The sequence below is a fragment of the Diorhabda sublineata genome, chromosome 11 (assembly GCF_026230105.1).
Source record: "Diorhabda sublineata isolate icDioSubl1.1 chromosome 11, icDioSubl1.1, whole genome shotgun sequence".
Lineage (NCBI taxonomy): Eukaryota > Metazoa > Arthropoda > Insecta > Coleoptera > Chrysomelidae > Diorhabda > Diorhabda sublineata.
The window spans coordinates 8879833-8897728 of NC_079484.1; the positions used below are offsets into that span (position 1 = coordinate 8879833).

At 31.5% G+C, this 17896-nt stretch overlaps 1 protein-coding gene across 1 annotated transcript in view; it reads right to left on the reverse strand.

The window, feature by feature from the left end:
• The window catches only part of LOC130450236 (protein GDAP2 homolog), an 87211-nt gene that overhangs the window by 48005 nt on the left and 21310 nt on the right, over positions 1–17896 (reverse strand). Inside the window, exons 2-7 of the mRNA XM_056788525.1 lie at positions 15665–15861; positions 9843–9985; positions 7879–8011; positions 5549–5658; positions 2911–3052; positions 751–848 (exon numbers count right to left, since the gene is read on the reverse strand). Coding sequence (XP_056644503.1) covers positions 751–848; positions 2911–3052; positions 5549–5658; positions 7879–8011; positions 9843–9985; positions 15665–15852 — 814 coding nt within the window. The 5' untranslated portion in view covers positions 15853–15861. The remainder of the gene's footprint in view (positions 1–750; positions 849–2910; positions 3053–5548; positions 5659–7878; positions 8012–9842; positions 9986–15664; positions 15862–17896) is intronic.

Below are 17896 nucleotides of genomic sequence, written 5' to 3' on the forward strand. Positions count from 1 at the left end.
AATTAAAAAAAATAATTCTTTGGAGACCCCAGGAAAAAAAACTTTTGTAATGTGATAAATTTGGATCCAAAAGTTATCATTAAAAAAATATATTCACACTAATTACAAATAATCCTTTTGGCTCATTACCCATAGCAGGTAAACATTATAAAGAAAAACCGAGAAAAACATGGATTCAAAATATGAAAGAAGCTTATATGCAGACCATTTAGGTCCGCAGCCTTATAATTTCTCTCCACTCCCAGTCCCTTGCTTTTTTTCTCGAGCTTTGGATGTTTTTCTCTCTAAGGTCTTCTTCCACTACTTCCTTCCACCATTTTTTTGTCTACTTCTTTTCCTCTTGCTATATTGAAGCTATTTAAAAATAATCCTTTTGGCACTTTTCCCATAGCAGGTAAAAATTATAAAGAAAAACCAAAAAAAGCTTGGATTGAAAACGTGGAAGAAGCTGCTGAGATAAAGGGGAGGAAAAAGGAAGGGATAAAGAAGCAAACAAAAGATAGAAAGACATTGAGAAAAAAGTATTTGTCATGACCATCAATCAAACAAACATAAACCGCACGGTAATCTTGTTTGGATTAAATAAAAAATAAATGGTTCCAAATGTTATCATTGAAAATTTATTCAAGATATTTAAAAATATTCCTTTTGGCCCATTGCCCATTAGGTTATTTTTTCGATAGTCAATAAGTGATTTTCGAGGCACAATGTTAGAATGGCGTATGTTGTTGTTTATTTTGTGATACTTACGGTGCAAACTATGCTGTGGATTGTCAATTATTCGTATCTGTCTATCAGGCATGATTGGTTCCCCGTCAGGTCCTCCTATATCGGAAGGCAATTGATATCTAAAACAATAAAATACAGCCAATGTCAAAAAAATTGTTTTAATAAATTTTGTTGAATCTTGAATTTACAACACTATACTTATTGTTAGGGTTACCAACTTTTTTGCCAAAAAAAAAAACATAAAATGGTTACAACAAGAAAAAAAAATTTTAAAATTTTATGTTTGTATTGCCTTACAAACATATTTTTGTGTACTTTTAGCACATTCTAACAATTTTTTGCTATTTTTCAAAGCTTTTTTGACAATAAAAATTTAAATAAATAAATAATTCGTTTTTAATTAAATTTATTGATGCTCTATTTCTTTTTTCTCGCCACTTTCGAAGCATCTCTTCCAGTGAAAGCTGAAGTGGTGAGATCGGAGAGTGAAAAAGAATTTTTTTTACATTTAGTAAGCTATTAGATACATTTTCATATATTCATATATTCATTTTCATATTTCAATATATATTGCCATTTGACAACTGTACTTTTCTTTGAACATTCTTTATCATTAGTGAGTTTCTTTTGTATCTCTTTAAATCTTATTGTCTTGGAATATAAATCGTCCATCTTAATATTTAATTTGGCCTTTGTAATTACCATTTCAAAATGTTCAAATTTAACCTCATTTTTCAATGACATCTTAGGAAGTATTGAAAGCCAGTTATCTTCGCTAAAATGAGACCATTGTGTCATAATTCAAGGTGAAAAAAAAAAAAAATAAAATAAAAGGTGAAAAATTACTGATTGAATGTTTCGGACGATGACTTTCCAATTTTTTGTAACCTCATTTTTGATTCATAACCAAAGTACTTATCAGTTTTTCAACGATCTAATTCGTTTTTTCAAATATACATAATATTATATACATCCAGTATAGTTACATCATTTCCTTCCAGACGTTTTATTATTTTATTAAATGTATTCAGCATGTGACTTGTAAAGTGTAGATAAATTTCAACAACTTCCTGATCCTGTCAATCACTTAGCTTTAATAATTCTTGTATAATTGTTGGACAATTATCACCTAAACTTATGAAATGATTACATATTGGTGCCCAATTAGTAAAAAGGTGGAAGTAGAGACAACGAGTGCCAATATGACGTTTAATTTCGTAAAATTCATCATCAACCATAGAAACATTTTTATATACAAATATTAATTGATTATAAATTGATTATTAATGACTGTATATTTTTAAAACAATATTTTCAATGTCCTTAGCAAGTTTCACAGTAATATGAACAATATAATGTGTGCATGACAGTTGGCGTTTATTTGATTTGGCACTTCTTTTTTAATATTTGTATATAATGAGTGATTAATGCCAAAATTAGCATTGCAGTTGTCTGCACTGAGACTTGATACTTGATTGAATGACAGGTTGTAAAATTTCATGGATTCTTAATAACCTTTAACAAGCCATCAGCAGATTCGTTAGAATTTTTGTATAAATCTAATAGTTTGATTTGGATCCCTTCATTAATTGAAAAATATTGTACCACTAGAGGAAATAATTTAATATTCTTTTTATTTGATGGATCTGTCTGAAGACAGAAAAATACATCATCATTTAAATCATTGATAAAATGATATGGACCTAATAATTCAGTTACTAAAGCTTCCATTTTAGTTCTTGCCAAGCGTATTTTATTGGCTATTTTGGAATCTACATATAAAATTTTGTTTAATTTATTTCTTCAATCCATGCTACTATAAAATAAATTATCCTTCACAGTGTGAAATGTTAATGCTAATTCTGCTGTTGTCACATTCTCATCAAAACTAGATCCTGAACACTGACTTTGTATTTGAAGTGAAGAAGTTTTCTTCATTTCAGTTTTCATCTCGTGCTTCTGAGTATTTTGATGTTGCTTAATCTACAGAAAGAATAGTTATACATTATTCTAAAGTATGGTTGGCAACCCAACTAATTGTTGATGGCATACGGTTTAGCTAAACAATAACAAGGGTTTTGAAAATTTTTCATAAATAACAGTGCAATAGTAAGAGTTGAATTCACATGAGATGTAAAACTGTATTACAGAAAATAATGAATTTTGTACATGGATATTTACCTGGCCGATTCTTCCTCCATTTTGGATCGTGGAAAATATAACGGTAAAAGAACTTCGTAAATACCTAAATCTACTTTATCGACAACAAATATCACAGTGTCTAACGAACTGCCGTGATTTTCAAAAAAACGACGCACGGTACCTGGAAAACAAAAAAAAAACAAATTTTTTTTATTTTTATTATAGAAGAAACTTGCTCCACGAATAGTACGGAAAAATTTCAAGTGTTTCAGGGTTTTTTTGACGAAGACAAACAGAAAATTTCACGAATCTTATTAATTAGAAGAATGTAACATACAAGGTGTCTTAAAAGAAAGTTCATTGTTAAATAAAGACAATTTTAAGAAAAGTGAGGAGTTTATTGAAAAAATGTTAGAAAACATTGCTTGAGAATTTATTTTTTTAAAATAACATCATCGAAGTGTAAGCCGTTGCTCTAATGACATTTATTTAATATAGCACCAAAATTACCTATGACAGCTAGGCAGCTATTCTCCACGATGACTTTTATTTAAACTTTAGATTTGACATTATTGTATTGGTAAGAGAGAATAGAGACTACTTTATTTACAAAAATGACATAACAGAAATTAGACAAACTTATTGTTATAAGACAGTACAATACTCTCAACTAAACTATTTCGATTATCAACACAAAGATGGCGCTACTATAACTACCCTTTTAATTATTGATACTACAATAATAACAGACATAACCCCACGGAAAACAGCCCATAGGTGTTAAATCTGGACTGCGTGGAGGTTAATTTATGTCCTGCTCGAACCGTGTTCTTCGATTATAACCATTCAAGTTTTGTAGTTCAAGCACAAAGAAGTCGTCTAATATCTAAACATAACGCTCTGAATTCCCTGTAACTATACGTCTCTTTTCATCTTCAAAAGGTCTATAATTCATCGTGCGATTATCACAGCCCATACGGACACTATAGACGACGAACGTAAGGGTTTTGGATTGGTTACACTCCAGTAGCGGAAATTTTGCTTGTTGACGTGTCCATTAAAATGAAAATGAGTTTCATCCGAAAACAAGATGTTGGTAAACGTTGGAAAATACTCAACACAAAGTCAAGCCTCTGATCAGTATCCTGGGGCTTCAACTTTTACACCAACTGAATTTTGTAAGGGAGCAATCCGAGATCTTGTTGTGAAATGTAGAATAATGAAAATCTATGCACGTTTAAAGCAACAGCATGCTTCCTAATAGACAAGTCTGGCTCGTCCCGAGCATATCGAGTAGTAGTTTGGTTTATTAAGAGTTGATCCCATCTCCTCAAACTTCTCAGTAATTGAAAAGGGCGAAGACGACATCGACTTTGATGAATATAAAATTAATGAGCCAGATTTATAAATTTCATTGTATATAATGCATGATTATGTATGTAAATGTAAGTGTTAATATATTTTTTTCTATGGAATTCTATTTTTTTCTGTTTAGATCAATTAAATTATATAATAAAAATTGGGTTGAAATATTATGAAATTGTATCTTTCAGCATAAAACGATCCTTATTTAACTAATATAAACCAAATTTTACCCATATTAAGATTTAAAATGTTATTTTTTACAATTAGGGGTAGTTTTCACCTTTAAAAAACAAAATGCGTACAACAGCACAGTAGAGAAAATGAACTAGAGGGTGAAATGAGCCTAATCCCAAATTCTTGTACACATCGATGTAGGAGTAAAAAATTGCGAGGTTTTGCTTTTTTCAGATTATTTAGTGGACTATTATATCATTTGAAATTAATAATTGAATAACAATAATTACATACCGAAATTTGAAAAATTTACTGTGAACTAGAGGGCGAAATGAGCATAATTCACTAAAAAGTAGTTAAAATCTTCTCTGAATCGGATCACGTTTAAACCAACACTGATACTGATAATTGATGGAAAATCGGTGCGAACAACACATTATCTTCTATCGAACTATCTGAATTATTTGCTTAATCAGATAAAAGCTATTTACGCATTTGACTATATTTATCAGGTAAGTGTGATTCATTCCATGGTAAGATGAATAATACAAAGTAAATATAATAATATTGACCATTATAATAACCACGATACACAAACACCTGTATTCTTGGGATTTACGTGTCTTGCAGGTGCACTTTTTGTAACTTTTACGCGAGCGCCATCTAGCTGTCAGATACGACAAGTGGGCGTCGGACATATTGTCTTTCAATTCTTTTGAAGAATTACCGAAAGATGGTTAACTGCGCTGTAGCGAACTGTATTCATATGACTATAATTTAATGGTGCTAAATAGGTTATTTTTCTTTCCTTTGTAACTTGGCCTCTGCTTATATAATTATGCAATTAACGAATATCCTGGAGTGTTCTTCAGATATTTTGTTTAAAATTCTAAATTATGACACTAAAAGAGGAAAGTTGAAGTTGACTGATTTTAAATTTAATTTAAAAACACTTGAAACTTTCTCCTTAAAGGTTATAAACCTTGATATCTGGAATTCTAAGATAAACAGTCGATACCTCGTTTTGTTACAATACAATTTAGTTTTATATAAGAAGAAAATTTCAAAAAAAATACAAGTAGGTAATGTTTATAAAATACAGTCACTTATTCAAAAATTAAGTTAATTCAAAACTCACGCAGTGCTATATGAGCTCCTTCGTCTGGTGGATAGTTTCTTTTAACAGAATTAATCACGGTAATTGCTACTGAATGTAGACCCATTTCTGTGGCCTTCTGCAGAACGTTCCTGAAATAAAATAAAAAAAATATATTTTTGAAGACTGTTATGAATATGGGAAAAAAAGGCACAAAGGTAGATAATAGATCACATCTACACAATTCAACAACTCATAGAAAAGGCAAGAAAAGAAATATGGAGAGTTATGGAACAAAATGAAATCTATCTTTCAGAATATAACAGTAAGAAACATACATAAAGGAAACAGTTTTGTAACAATTAAAGGACATGCTCTACATTCCCTACACTGTTAAACATTTTTATGGAATACAACTTAACACGTTTTAAAAAGAAGTACGCGTCAGAAATCAACAAATATACTATACTAATTTTTGTGGAAAAGTAAGTAGTCATATTAGAGGATGAGGACTATCTGGGTTATATGGATAGGAAGTTAAAGAAGGAGTGTAGGAAAGTAATAAACTATACAAAAAACAGAATATCTAAAAATAACAGATGGAAGAGTAAATAATCTAGAAGTAGATGAAAACTTGGAAATTGGACAGATAGATAAATTCAAATAGGATTTATCACCACAAAGGAGGAGCAACTAAAGAAGAAATAAAAAATAGGCTGAAGCAGACACGAAAATGAATTAATCCTATACTATGGAATACGAACACGACAAAAAAGACAAAAAAAAGAATATCACAAAAATGATTCTAAGTATAATGACATACGAGGCTGGAAGCTAGGTGATCGATAAAAAGGATGAAAACAAATCACAGCGATGGAAATGGAATAACATATAATGAGATAAGTGGACAGATAAATATGAATAAAAGTACTATTGAATATATTGAGGAAAATCGATTGTTATGGTACTGGAGTCCCTTGTGTAGAAGGGAAAAGGAATACCCAGAAAATCTTGGCGAGATACTGTCGATGAAGAAACAAGGAAGAGAGATTTGAAGGAAATTGAGTGGGTAGATAGATACAGATGGAGATCATCGTTGGGCAACGGCAGCTGTAAATAAATAATCCATATATATACATACACATGAAATACTTAATACTTCAACTTATGAGCTACTGAACACACTGTTTACACTACTACTTCACTAACACTCACAATAAACTTAAATTAATCCCAGCTGAAAACCTCCTCCTTGACGAGAATTTTTACATTCATTCCTTGTCTACTGAACTATAGACTGGACTATAGGGAATTGGCTCTTTGACAATATTTAAGCTTCTCTTACATTTAGCAATTTTAATGCTTCCAAATGCATCCAACAATTTATTATTGGACACATTTGTGATATATATGAAATCAGCAGTGGTGATTGTGACGGAAAGTATATTGGGCAGACTAAGATATTATTTATTGTCCGGTTTAAAGAGCACATGGCTCATTTGAAGTATGAACCAACCGAAAAATTGAGTATTCCCAATCATGCTGCCACTCATAATCATGATATAAATATTAATAATGTAAAATTGTTCAAATATGTCTCCAATAATAAATTATTGGATGCATTTGAAACCTTCGAAGCTGCTAAATGTAAGAGAAGCTTAGGGGCAATTCCTCACAGCCCACTCTATAGTTCAGGAATAAATGTGTCCTCCAGTCTCTGAAGACTATAACTTGATTACGTGCGTCAGACAGTGATTTACTGGTAGTGTAAACAGTGTATTCAGTATGAATATCACCAACGGTTCCAGAAATTCCAACTTAATCTTATGAGCTAGTGAAGAAAATAGTGCATTCCACAATAGTGCAACTTTCTACACCGATGCAAAATACTGAGTGTAATATAGGTTGTAGGAAAAGTAAAGTGTTCAAAACGTGCTAGACCTAAGTTGTACAACAAGCTATTTGATGTTACAAATAATGTATCGAAAATGTTTATTTTCAATCAATTACATATGTAACTAAATGTATAATTTATGTTATTAATTAAAACTGATTAATTTATGTTACAAATATTTTATACAGGATGTTTAAAAACAAACACGACAACTTAATAATTTGGTTCTTGATAGCTCTAAAAAATTAGGACGTAAAAGAAAGTATTAAATGCTTGAGAGGGGGTAATTTGAAATTTAGTTTGTTGTTGAAACAAATATAAGTGGCGAAGAGAAAAACTATACTCTCATATTTGCGAATGTGGTAGTTTGTTATTTGAAATTCAAAGTAGACTATGCAGTTAAAATTTAATAGAAAAATATTTACATTGTGTCAGTTTTAACTACTAATCAAATATTACATTTTATTTTTAGACTAACCTGTAACAAGTATGTAAGGTGTTTTCCGAAGCGGATTTGTATTTAATATTGTATTTGGGGCCTACGGTGTGAATAATAAATCGTGCTGGCAGTGCATGTCCTTGAGATACTTTTACTTCTCCTGTTCGACATTCTGGAATGTATAACAAATCATTAATATTAAACAGCTTCATAAATTGATTGAAATCAATTGTTGTACTCAATAAATACAAAGAAAAATATCCTACTATGTTATTAACCATTAGAACAAATCGTTTTATTGGTATATAATTTGTTGAAGACAATAAATGAAGAAATTCTTTTCAATCATTTCTTAGATCTGTTGGAGAAATTCCCTTCATACTTTTTGTGTTTTGATGGTTATCACTAATTGACCCAATGAAATATAACGGTAGCATACTAAAAACAAGAATTTTTTATATAATTGGAACACTGTTTCAGTAAAATTAATATAGTGGCGGGATAACATACAGAGATTTTAGAGCAACAAAAAAAAATGATGGACATAGAACAAGAAGGAACTAAAAAAAAAAGAATACCAAGGAAAAGATGGTACGCAGAGAAGACAGAAGATCCAAGGAAGAGAGGGGCATTCAGGACTGGAAAACGAAAGCAAGAAATAGGAAAGAGTGGAAGGGAATCACTTCCTCGCTATATGCCTAAAAGGCCGCCTGCCTGAAGCGACTATATATATATATATATATATATATATATATATATATATATATATATATATATATATATATATATATATATATATAAGAGTGGTTTCTTATTGGGAACGTGGCAATGAAACATCAAAGTGGGCTAACTTTAATATATAAACTATAAATTAATGTTGAATCCAACGTTGTCAATTTTGTAACCTTATAATTATAAAAAAGTGACAATCGTGGAAAAGTATCTCAAAAGACGGGAATAAAGAAGGTTATGGTGAGTTACCGAAAGTAAAAGGAAAATTCAAAAATATTAGTACTGATGGAAAATTCAAACTGAGATTTTCGGAAAGAGAAAATCCAAAAGTATTATTTTTCTTAATTTATTTGAACAGTTTTTCAACAGTGGAGTAAATTTATATACTCTTACTTAGAAGAAGAAATTAGTTAAAAAAAATAACAAACAACTCGCCGCTGTTTATAAAAAAAAATGCATCAAACGAAATATCAGAGTCGTCGATAAACATCAAACGATTTGTGGTATTCGAAAATTTTAGAGTTCCATTATAACCAGACCGGACTGGCTTTACGAACCGTGTCGTAGACGAGTTCGTAATAATATAGTGATTAAAAGATTCTAGGAGTTTAATTAAATAAATAAAATGATGATAAACAAAAAAATTCTGATGTTTGGATAGGACCTAAAGTTAAAGATCCTGTACGGGTTTAAAACACTCAAACAGATTCCTGAGCGCACATTGGACTGAACTGTCAACCGTAAATATAAACATTCGATATTTTAGATCGTCATAATAATTAGAATAGTGTAGATAGATATAGATAGGATATAAATTCTTAAAATTCAACTTTACAAATTGTTGTTATTTAGTGTAAACCAATTTCTATAACCAATCAAATAATACTCGCATATTTGTCAGAATTTAATTCTTTTTTTCAACATCTGGCGTAAATGGCAGAACTTGAATAATGACAATTTATAAAACATTTTCTATTATTTGATTCTAGATCATTATCTTTGGATCAATCAATGTTTAGGCTAATGAATGAAAATTTTATTATAAAGTTTTACACATTAATATATAGTAGTTTTTCCAATATAAATTGCAGAAGACAGTTATGCGAGGATCAATCAATATTTCATAAATACGCACGGCACCTATACCAAACTAAGCAATGATAAATAATTTACTTCCCGGATAAAATCTTACAAACCGTCAGTCCACGTGGACTTTACCTTTACCAATCTTTACACATAACATAGCGTGAACGTATTATCTTCTATCTTACCTCTAATGTCTAAAGTGAGTTCTTCTTTCAATCCTGAACCGGCCCTTTGATATATTCTATCACTAACCGGATTGCTATCCGTCATAGATTCATTAGTTGAATTGACTATGGCGTCTACTTGTAAAGAAGATATATCACCAGTCCTAAAAATAACAGGCAACAAATTATCAGATAATTTTTCTTTTTGTTCAATCATAGTTCATCAATACGAACAAACCCTCTTGATGTACTTTAATGTACGGTTCTTTTCACCATATTTTGCGTTGATTTGAATAAACTAAATCACGAGCGAAGAAGATGCTAAAAAAGATATTCTTGAGAGTGTATAGGAGCTTTTTAGAACTAAGGAGTCCGTTATGATATTATTTCGACTTACATTATCTATATCAAACGGGAGGAATCGTTTTTTCTATTTATACTGAAGAAAATCAATATGAAGATAAAGTATCACAAGGAGGCCGACTTATTGACTTGAAATATTACCTAAAGAATTTTTTTGACAAGTTTGAGTAAATGGGTGTACATTTCGTCTGTATCTATATAATGGGTCGACCATTCAAAAATTATATTACCTGTACTGAACGAGCTAAACTTCAGATTATGGACCTTCGATTTGGATGTCTACATTTTTCTGGCAAATTGTCCATAAGGTAAGGAGTTTATATACTAAATTTTAAATTGCGTAAATTTGAGGAATTAATTTTTGAAAATGTGTGTTTTCCAGCTATATATGAAGCGGAATGTAACTCATTTAAGACGCTTTTTCTATTTTGTCATGCATGGTGTGTCCAATGTTGACATTTATCGTTTAGGATTCGGATTATGTCTTAATTAATGAAATTTTCTCAGAATGCTAATACGTTTCAATGCCAAATTTCAATTCAGTTTGATATTTTCATTTTTACTTCACACTTTCGACAATCTGGCCTGTTTTAAAACATTGTTTAACCCAAAATTTTGACGCAGAGTTGGTGACACTACGGCGTTACATTTTCATTCATCGTTTGTTCGCCTTCCTTACGTCAAGAAAGTTAGGTTAAGTTTAGGTAGGGTTAGGTTAGGTTGTTATTATTTTGTATTTAATTTAAAACCTCAACCAACTATAAAATTAACAATGTATAAGTACTATGTAGTCTGTACTAATATACACCCAATATAACCTGAGTTTTATATTATCTAAAGAAAGGTTCCCTTTGGGGGAGAAGGCTCTCGAAGCTCTTTCCGGAGGTTTGGGGGGCATCACTCGCCGCTCTTTCTAAAGGGGCGCCGCTCACAGCTCATTCCGGGGGTGCGGAGAACTCCTAAATACGTATGCAATTTGTAGTGATCAGTGCGGTATACTGGACATAACCTCAAAATTTATCTTCTAATTAAAAAAACGGGGAGGCTCCGCAACCCCCCCTTCAGAGCGGAGCCTACTCTCGCTAATCCCCTTCCACCACCACCCGCAAATCACTATAAATGGACGATCCATAATCTAAAGTTTTACACTGATTTAATAAAGTAATAAATATTTCGGTAATCAATAGAAACCCTCTTTATTAAACTTTTAGTTTTACAATTTCGTGTTTATTCTATAATAATTACAATATCAAATTACTGTTTATATTACTCTTCCCAACTTACTACTACTTTCGAAGGCGTTTTTATTATAATACATCTTTATCTTCTTATCTCAATTTCATTATAAGGTGATAAGAAAGCATTGAATATCGTATTGAAGGTCAATCGTCAAGTACCATTTAAAATTTCTTACGTAAATTGACTTGAGTACTACGATGCCTTGAGGCTATGACGTCACATTTTTTGCATCCTTCGGTGTTCATCAGAATTTTCAATTGCCCGCGAATCACTCCCCCCTTGATGGCGTGCCAATCATTGGAGATGGCACCGATCTCCTATATTTGAATAGTTCTCGACAATGTTATGTGTTCTAACGAAAGTTTCATAATCCCACCCTAACTGTCACTTTAACTAAAGGTTCCTTAAAATTAAAAGGTCCTTCAACTTAGTCTTTAAAGTGATTTATAACGGTCTATTAAGTAAAGGCTCCCTTAAGGCGTTAAAAGAAGGTTGGCAAATCTGATCGTAGTTTATAAGTTATATTTATGGTCGTCAGATCTCACATCAATACAAAAATAAGGGTGAGTAATTTCATAAGTTAATGGAACTTTAAGTGTCTAAAGGACATATGAAACCGCTTAAGTAAGACGTTGAGGACGGCCAGTTTACAATAAATCTTAACGAATACAAAAGTGAGTAAAGGTTAAATAGTTAGATTTATGATTCTTCACAGTCGGATTAATATAATACAGAAATTGGGTAATCCGAGACGATACGTTAATAGACAAAAATAAGAGACGCATTGTCAAAATTAATATACGAGATCTGGCGCCTAGAGGGCGCCTTTGACGGGTGAGGTAAAAAGCGAGTAGTGCGTTAGGTATCTAGATATCTTGTCTATGCACGTCCCAAAAAACGTTTCCGTCACTATTATAGTATTTGTACAGTAGCGGTTTGAAACGAACGTGCCTTTCTCTCGTACAGAAAACCATGTGTGACGAAAAACAGGAGCAACGTATCAATTTCAAATTTCACATTAAATTGGAAAAAAACTTCGACTAAGTGTGCTATAAATTATTGCAATAGGCCTATTGGAACAATTATCTATCTCGTGCGCGTATTTTTGAGTGGTTTAAGCGCTTTAGTGAGGGCCGAGAGATCACTGAAGATGACCAGCACCCAGGTCGTCCTGTGACTGTATCAACTTCCGGAACAATGACCAAAATCAACCGAATTTTGCACGTAAATCGTTGAATGAGCTTTCGGATGATTGCGGAGGCTGTAAACGCCGATAAAGAAACGGTTAGAAAACTTTTACACGGGGAATTACACATGACAAAAAATGCGAAGTTGGTGCCAAAAAATCTGACTCCTGATCTGTAAGCGCACTTCAGTGCTCGAACACTCGCCGTACTCACCAGACTTGGCACCGTGTGACTTTTTTTGGTTCCGAAGATAAAATCTGCTTTGAAAGGCGCCCCATTTGAGTGGAGGAAAGCGGTAAAACAAAAAACGGCAGAGCTCTTAAAGGCGCTCACCAAAGAAGACTTCCAGCACTGCTTAGATCAATGTAAAAAGCGTATGGAAAGGCGTGTGGCTAGGGGAGCGAAGTATATTGAAGGGGAGCTTTCGAATGTAGAATAATTTTTATAATAAAACCCTTTTTCGTAACCAGTCTCGTTATTTAATGGCAAGACCTCGTATGGTTAACAGATCTTTGTTTTGTCACTAATATTTATTTTGTCTCGTTCATTGGTAGCGTGCTGTTTGTGTTTTCTATTTGCCAATTTAATGATTAAATTCAATTTGTTATTTCAATTATTCAATTCAACAATCATTATTATTATTTTTAATCGTAAGTATTAAACGTTTCACATGATTGATGCACAATTATTATTTTCAATTGTAATAATTTTTTTTATTCTGGTTTATTCTTGACAATGATTACAAGAAGAGTTCGTAGTACCAATTTTGGGAAAAAGGGGCTGAAGGGGCTTGAGGATCTGAAGAAATATAAGGATATTATTGGAAATAAAGTAACAAATACATGAAAAGGTTAGACTTGAAATGGACATTTGAACCCGTGGTACATTGATCTAATTTACATTTATTAACTTTTGGAAAGAAGCATCAAAAAATGTTGAAGTGGATTCCCCCTACGAAAGTATCCGTAGGGGAAAGTATTAAGCAACAACGAAAAATAAATATGAAAAAAAAAATTTATTATTGGAGAAGGAAACTGAAATTATGGAAAGAAAATAAGCACGAGAGTTAGAGGAGCACAAGGAAAAAAATGATTCTTCTCAATGTTGAAATTAAAAAATTCGAAAAAGTTTCAAAATCTAATTGATTGTTTTATTTATATTATATATTATTTAATATACATTATTATATTATTTTTCTTCAACTTTTTATTTCTTAGACCTTTTTATATCTTTTTCGTGATAATTTTTCTTGATTTCATCAATTTTTATAATAATAATAGATCATGAATATCAAAATAAAGAAAAAATTAAAATGAAATTCTGTTTTAACATAAAAAATTAATTTTTCCTCAGCTTTTACATCTCAAAGATTTGTATCAGCTGTCAGTTAAATTATTCGTAGTTGTATTAAAATTTATGAAATTAACTATAAATTTTTCATGAGTTATCGAGATATTTTTTATTATTATAGCTGTCTCTTTTGTATGTGAACCATTGAAAGAATTTTTTAATATTTATAATTGAATGTATATTTAATAATAGGAAAAGAGAATTTCTAGAAATGGTTTACAAACAAGGAACAAGAAAGCTGTCAATGATAAAAAAGATTATGGATTAGGTTAGGGTGTTGTTGTGAAAAGAATTAAACATGTTAATAATTGTAAGATTGTCTTTTATTTAAACTATAGTTGGAAGTATGTCTTTAGAATGTCAAGGATCAGAAAGAACTAACTACTTACTTTAATTTTTTGGGTTTGTATGTTCTATTCTATAGTTAAACTTATACCGGGTTTCATGACTCGAAAACTTTTATCTTCACTTTTAGAAAATACTAAGATATATTGTTATGTAGAGCATAATATCTTGAAAAATGGCGACTCATCCCGAATTTGTTTCAATATTGCCGTAAATGTGGGCTTAGTTATTCGAAATCTGTCGTAAAAATCCATGTCGTCGTACTGGATCATGTCAAGCGGCGTTGAGAAAGACATCAACCCCTTTTTGCAACGAAACACCAATGTTAACATAGTTTTTGTGAAAATCTGATCCTACTAAGGCTTTAGATCGTTTCTTTTGTCGCACCCCAAACATCTTTTTATAGATCTTGGCATCTTCTTTGACAGTTTCAAAAGTATTTCACTAAGAAAGCCACGAGAGTGCTTGCGAGAATCCTTTGGAATCTGTACCATCTCTCAAGTGCTTTTCAATCAGAGTCATTCCTAAATCACGAACAAACCTATCGTTTTTATTGAACAAAATCACATCTTTGTTCTCTGCATGATTGAGCAAAGAGCAGCAAAACATAGTCAATTGCTAGCGTTTGTTACCCGCGATTCCCTGTTACTCTTCAGTTTGGTAGCGCCTCAATTCCAGTTGCATAAGGTTTCAAACTATTTTCGTCAACATTAAGAAAGATATCAAGCCCTTTTTGAAACTAAATACCAATGTTAACACAGTTTTTGTGAAAATCTGATCATTTTGACACACCTACGCCATAATTTCATGACAGACTCGTGACAACCGTACTAAGGCTTTAGATCGTTTCTCTTGTCGCATCCCAAACACCTTTTTATAGATATTGGCATCTTCTTTGAAGGTTTCAAAAGTGTTTCACTAAAAAACCCATTAAAGTGCTTGCGATAATACCTTGGAATCCGTACGGTTGCTCAAGTTCTCTTCAATGAGAACCATTCCTAAATCAAGAACAAACCTATTGTTATTATTGAACAAAATCACATCTTTGTTCTCTCCATGATTGAGCAAAGAGCAGCAAAATATAGTGAGTTGCTAGCGTTTGGTACCTGCGAATCCCTGTTACTCTGCAGTTTGGTAGCATCTCAATTCCAGTTGCATAAGGTTTCAAAGTATTCTCGTCAACATTAAGAAAGATATCGGATTTATTAAACTCCACGTAATTCACGGAAGGTTGAGATGAATTTGTACAAAAGTCGTCTATTTAAAACAAAGCAATTCTTTCTCCGAACTTTCTATCTTGAAGTATACGAAATTTAAATTTTAGATAAGGAAACAGAGAATGGAAAAATGTACACTTACCATAATATGATCCTGTTATTGATACCATGATCGCATGGGAAAGTATAAGGAGCATGTTTAGTTTCACAAACGGTGCTGTAATCTGTGAGGTATTGGGAAGGTAAAGTCGCGTCCCACCTTGTGAGAGATTGTGGCAGTACAATATCGGGAGCCACCCCTAAGGGTTCCTGGTTCATTTTCAACCTCATTAAGAATATCTGCAACAAAATAGAACAAACTCGTAAAAAGCGTTCTAAATAAAATAAACAGAATAATGGAAATACTTCATTCAAACGTTCCCGTTTTGTACGTTCACGACAAATTTACGTTGAATAAATAGTATACACGAAACGTGTCATTAACGACGTACATGATAAAACTTTCACAAGCTTCATGCAATCGACGCCAAGGGTTAGATTCAATTTGTCGATACCACACCATGTTATAAATGATCAAACACTAATTGAAGGAAAATTTCCAAGTATACATTCTGGAAATCTGAGGAGACAAATCCATTATTAATTCTACCCTTACTATGTAAAATAAGTCAATTATAGATGAAGCAAACTTCTCCAAATTAATGATACAATACTAGTCCAGTCATTATAGGGGGTTGACATCGGAAAATCGACATAACTAGTATATTACCACGTAAAAACTTGTACTTTGGCGTCCTAAAACTATTCCAAAATTCACATATAATCGGTTGGTCGCAACTTTTAAAGTCAGATCACAAAAACGTTTTTTTTTTTTAATTTTTTGCAAATATCTCGTTTTCCATGGGTTTTAAGCTATTTGTGTTTAATAAAAATATTGTAGAGAATTCGATTCTCTACAACTTTTTTATGTAACATTTTTTTATACATTGAACTGTTTTCGAGATAGAGGGCGCAAAACGCGCGGTCAACTGGTAGTCCCGATCAAAAAAACTTAATATTGAGATTATAATTTATTGCTAAATATATAATTATCATTTTTTATTAACTTTTGGATTAAATTCTATCTTCCTTTCTAATAATTCTAATATCAGCAGTTATAATAGGTCAATATATAGATTTACTTGTGCTTCTAATTATCTCATAAACAAAAATTTTTTTTTAAAAAAGTTGGCAAAGCAAATGTAAAAATTGAAATATACTCCACCAAAAGTTTTGATGAGTATCCTCGTTCTAAAAAACACATTTTGTTTCTGTACGGATGTGACACAACTTCTTGGAAGAAAACTTTTTTCAGAACATTTAAGAAACTGCCTAATTTAGATAAACTTGCCGCAGCATTTGAAGAAAACTGTACGGTTCAGAGATTATTTGAGAGTAAAAAAGCAAACCTTATTAACAGTTTCTAATGCTCCGAAATCTTTGGATAGTATCGATCATCTCCGTTATGCACTATACGTCAGGTCAATACAGTCGAATGAATCGGTGCAGTTATCAAATATTCCAGCAACAAGTCGAGCAGCCAACATCAACATTTCAATCGCGTTTATTATCAAATTCAAATTTGCTTAGGAAATTATCTAGAACCACAGGAATGGTGTTGGACAATGAGTAACGAATTCCTGGAACCTTTCATGACTATTTTACCACCTGCATACATACATACAACTGCAAAGTGGCTGTTGATCAGTTGATCAGTGTAATGGGCAAGCTTATCTCAATGCTGTACCATATCAGACCGATATTAATTATGATAGAACCTTTGACCCAGAAATCATGAATGACTTCGAGACAAATAGCGTTGAAGACGGTAATTAAGAGGAAGTTAAAATTCTGTAGCAGAAGGACAACGACGACGATGATAAAGAAGAAGAAAATGAAGATGAAGAAAAAGAAGAAAAATGAAATTAGAGTTTGTTCTCGAATTTTTCATCCATTTTGACAATAATAAATCTATAAAATGACAAATTTAATAAAAATATCAATTAAATATTTATTTATTTTCTTCTTTATTTATAAAGAAAGTCATTAGTATGAGTTAGATTAAAATTAAAATACAATTTAAGAATTGTCCTTAACAATTTCTTAATAGCCATTTGGCCAGCTAGGTGTTATTAAATAAATTGACTCTTAATTTAAAATAGATAAGTAATCAAAAAAATTTAATTTACTTTAAAAGTTAATAAAAAATGATAATTATATATTTAGAGATAAATTATAACCTTAATATTAAGAGTTTTTGATCAGGACTAGCAGTTGACCGTACGATTTGTTCCTTATATCTCTAAAACAGTTCAATGTATAAAAAAAATTTTGC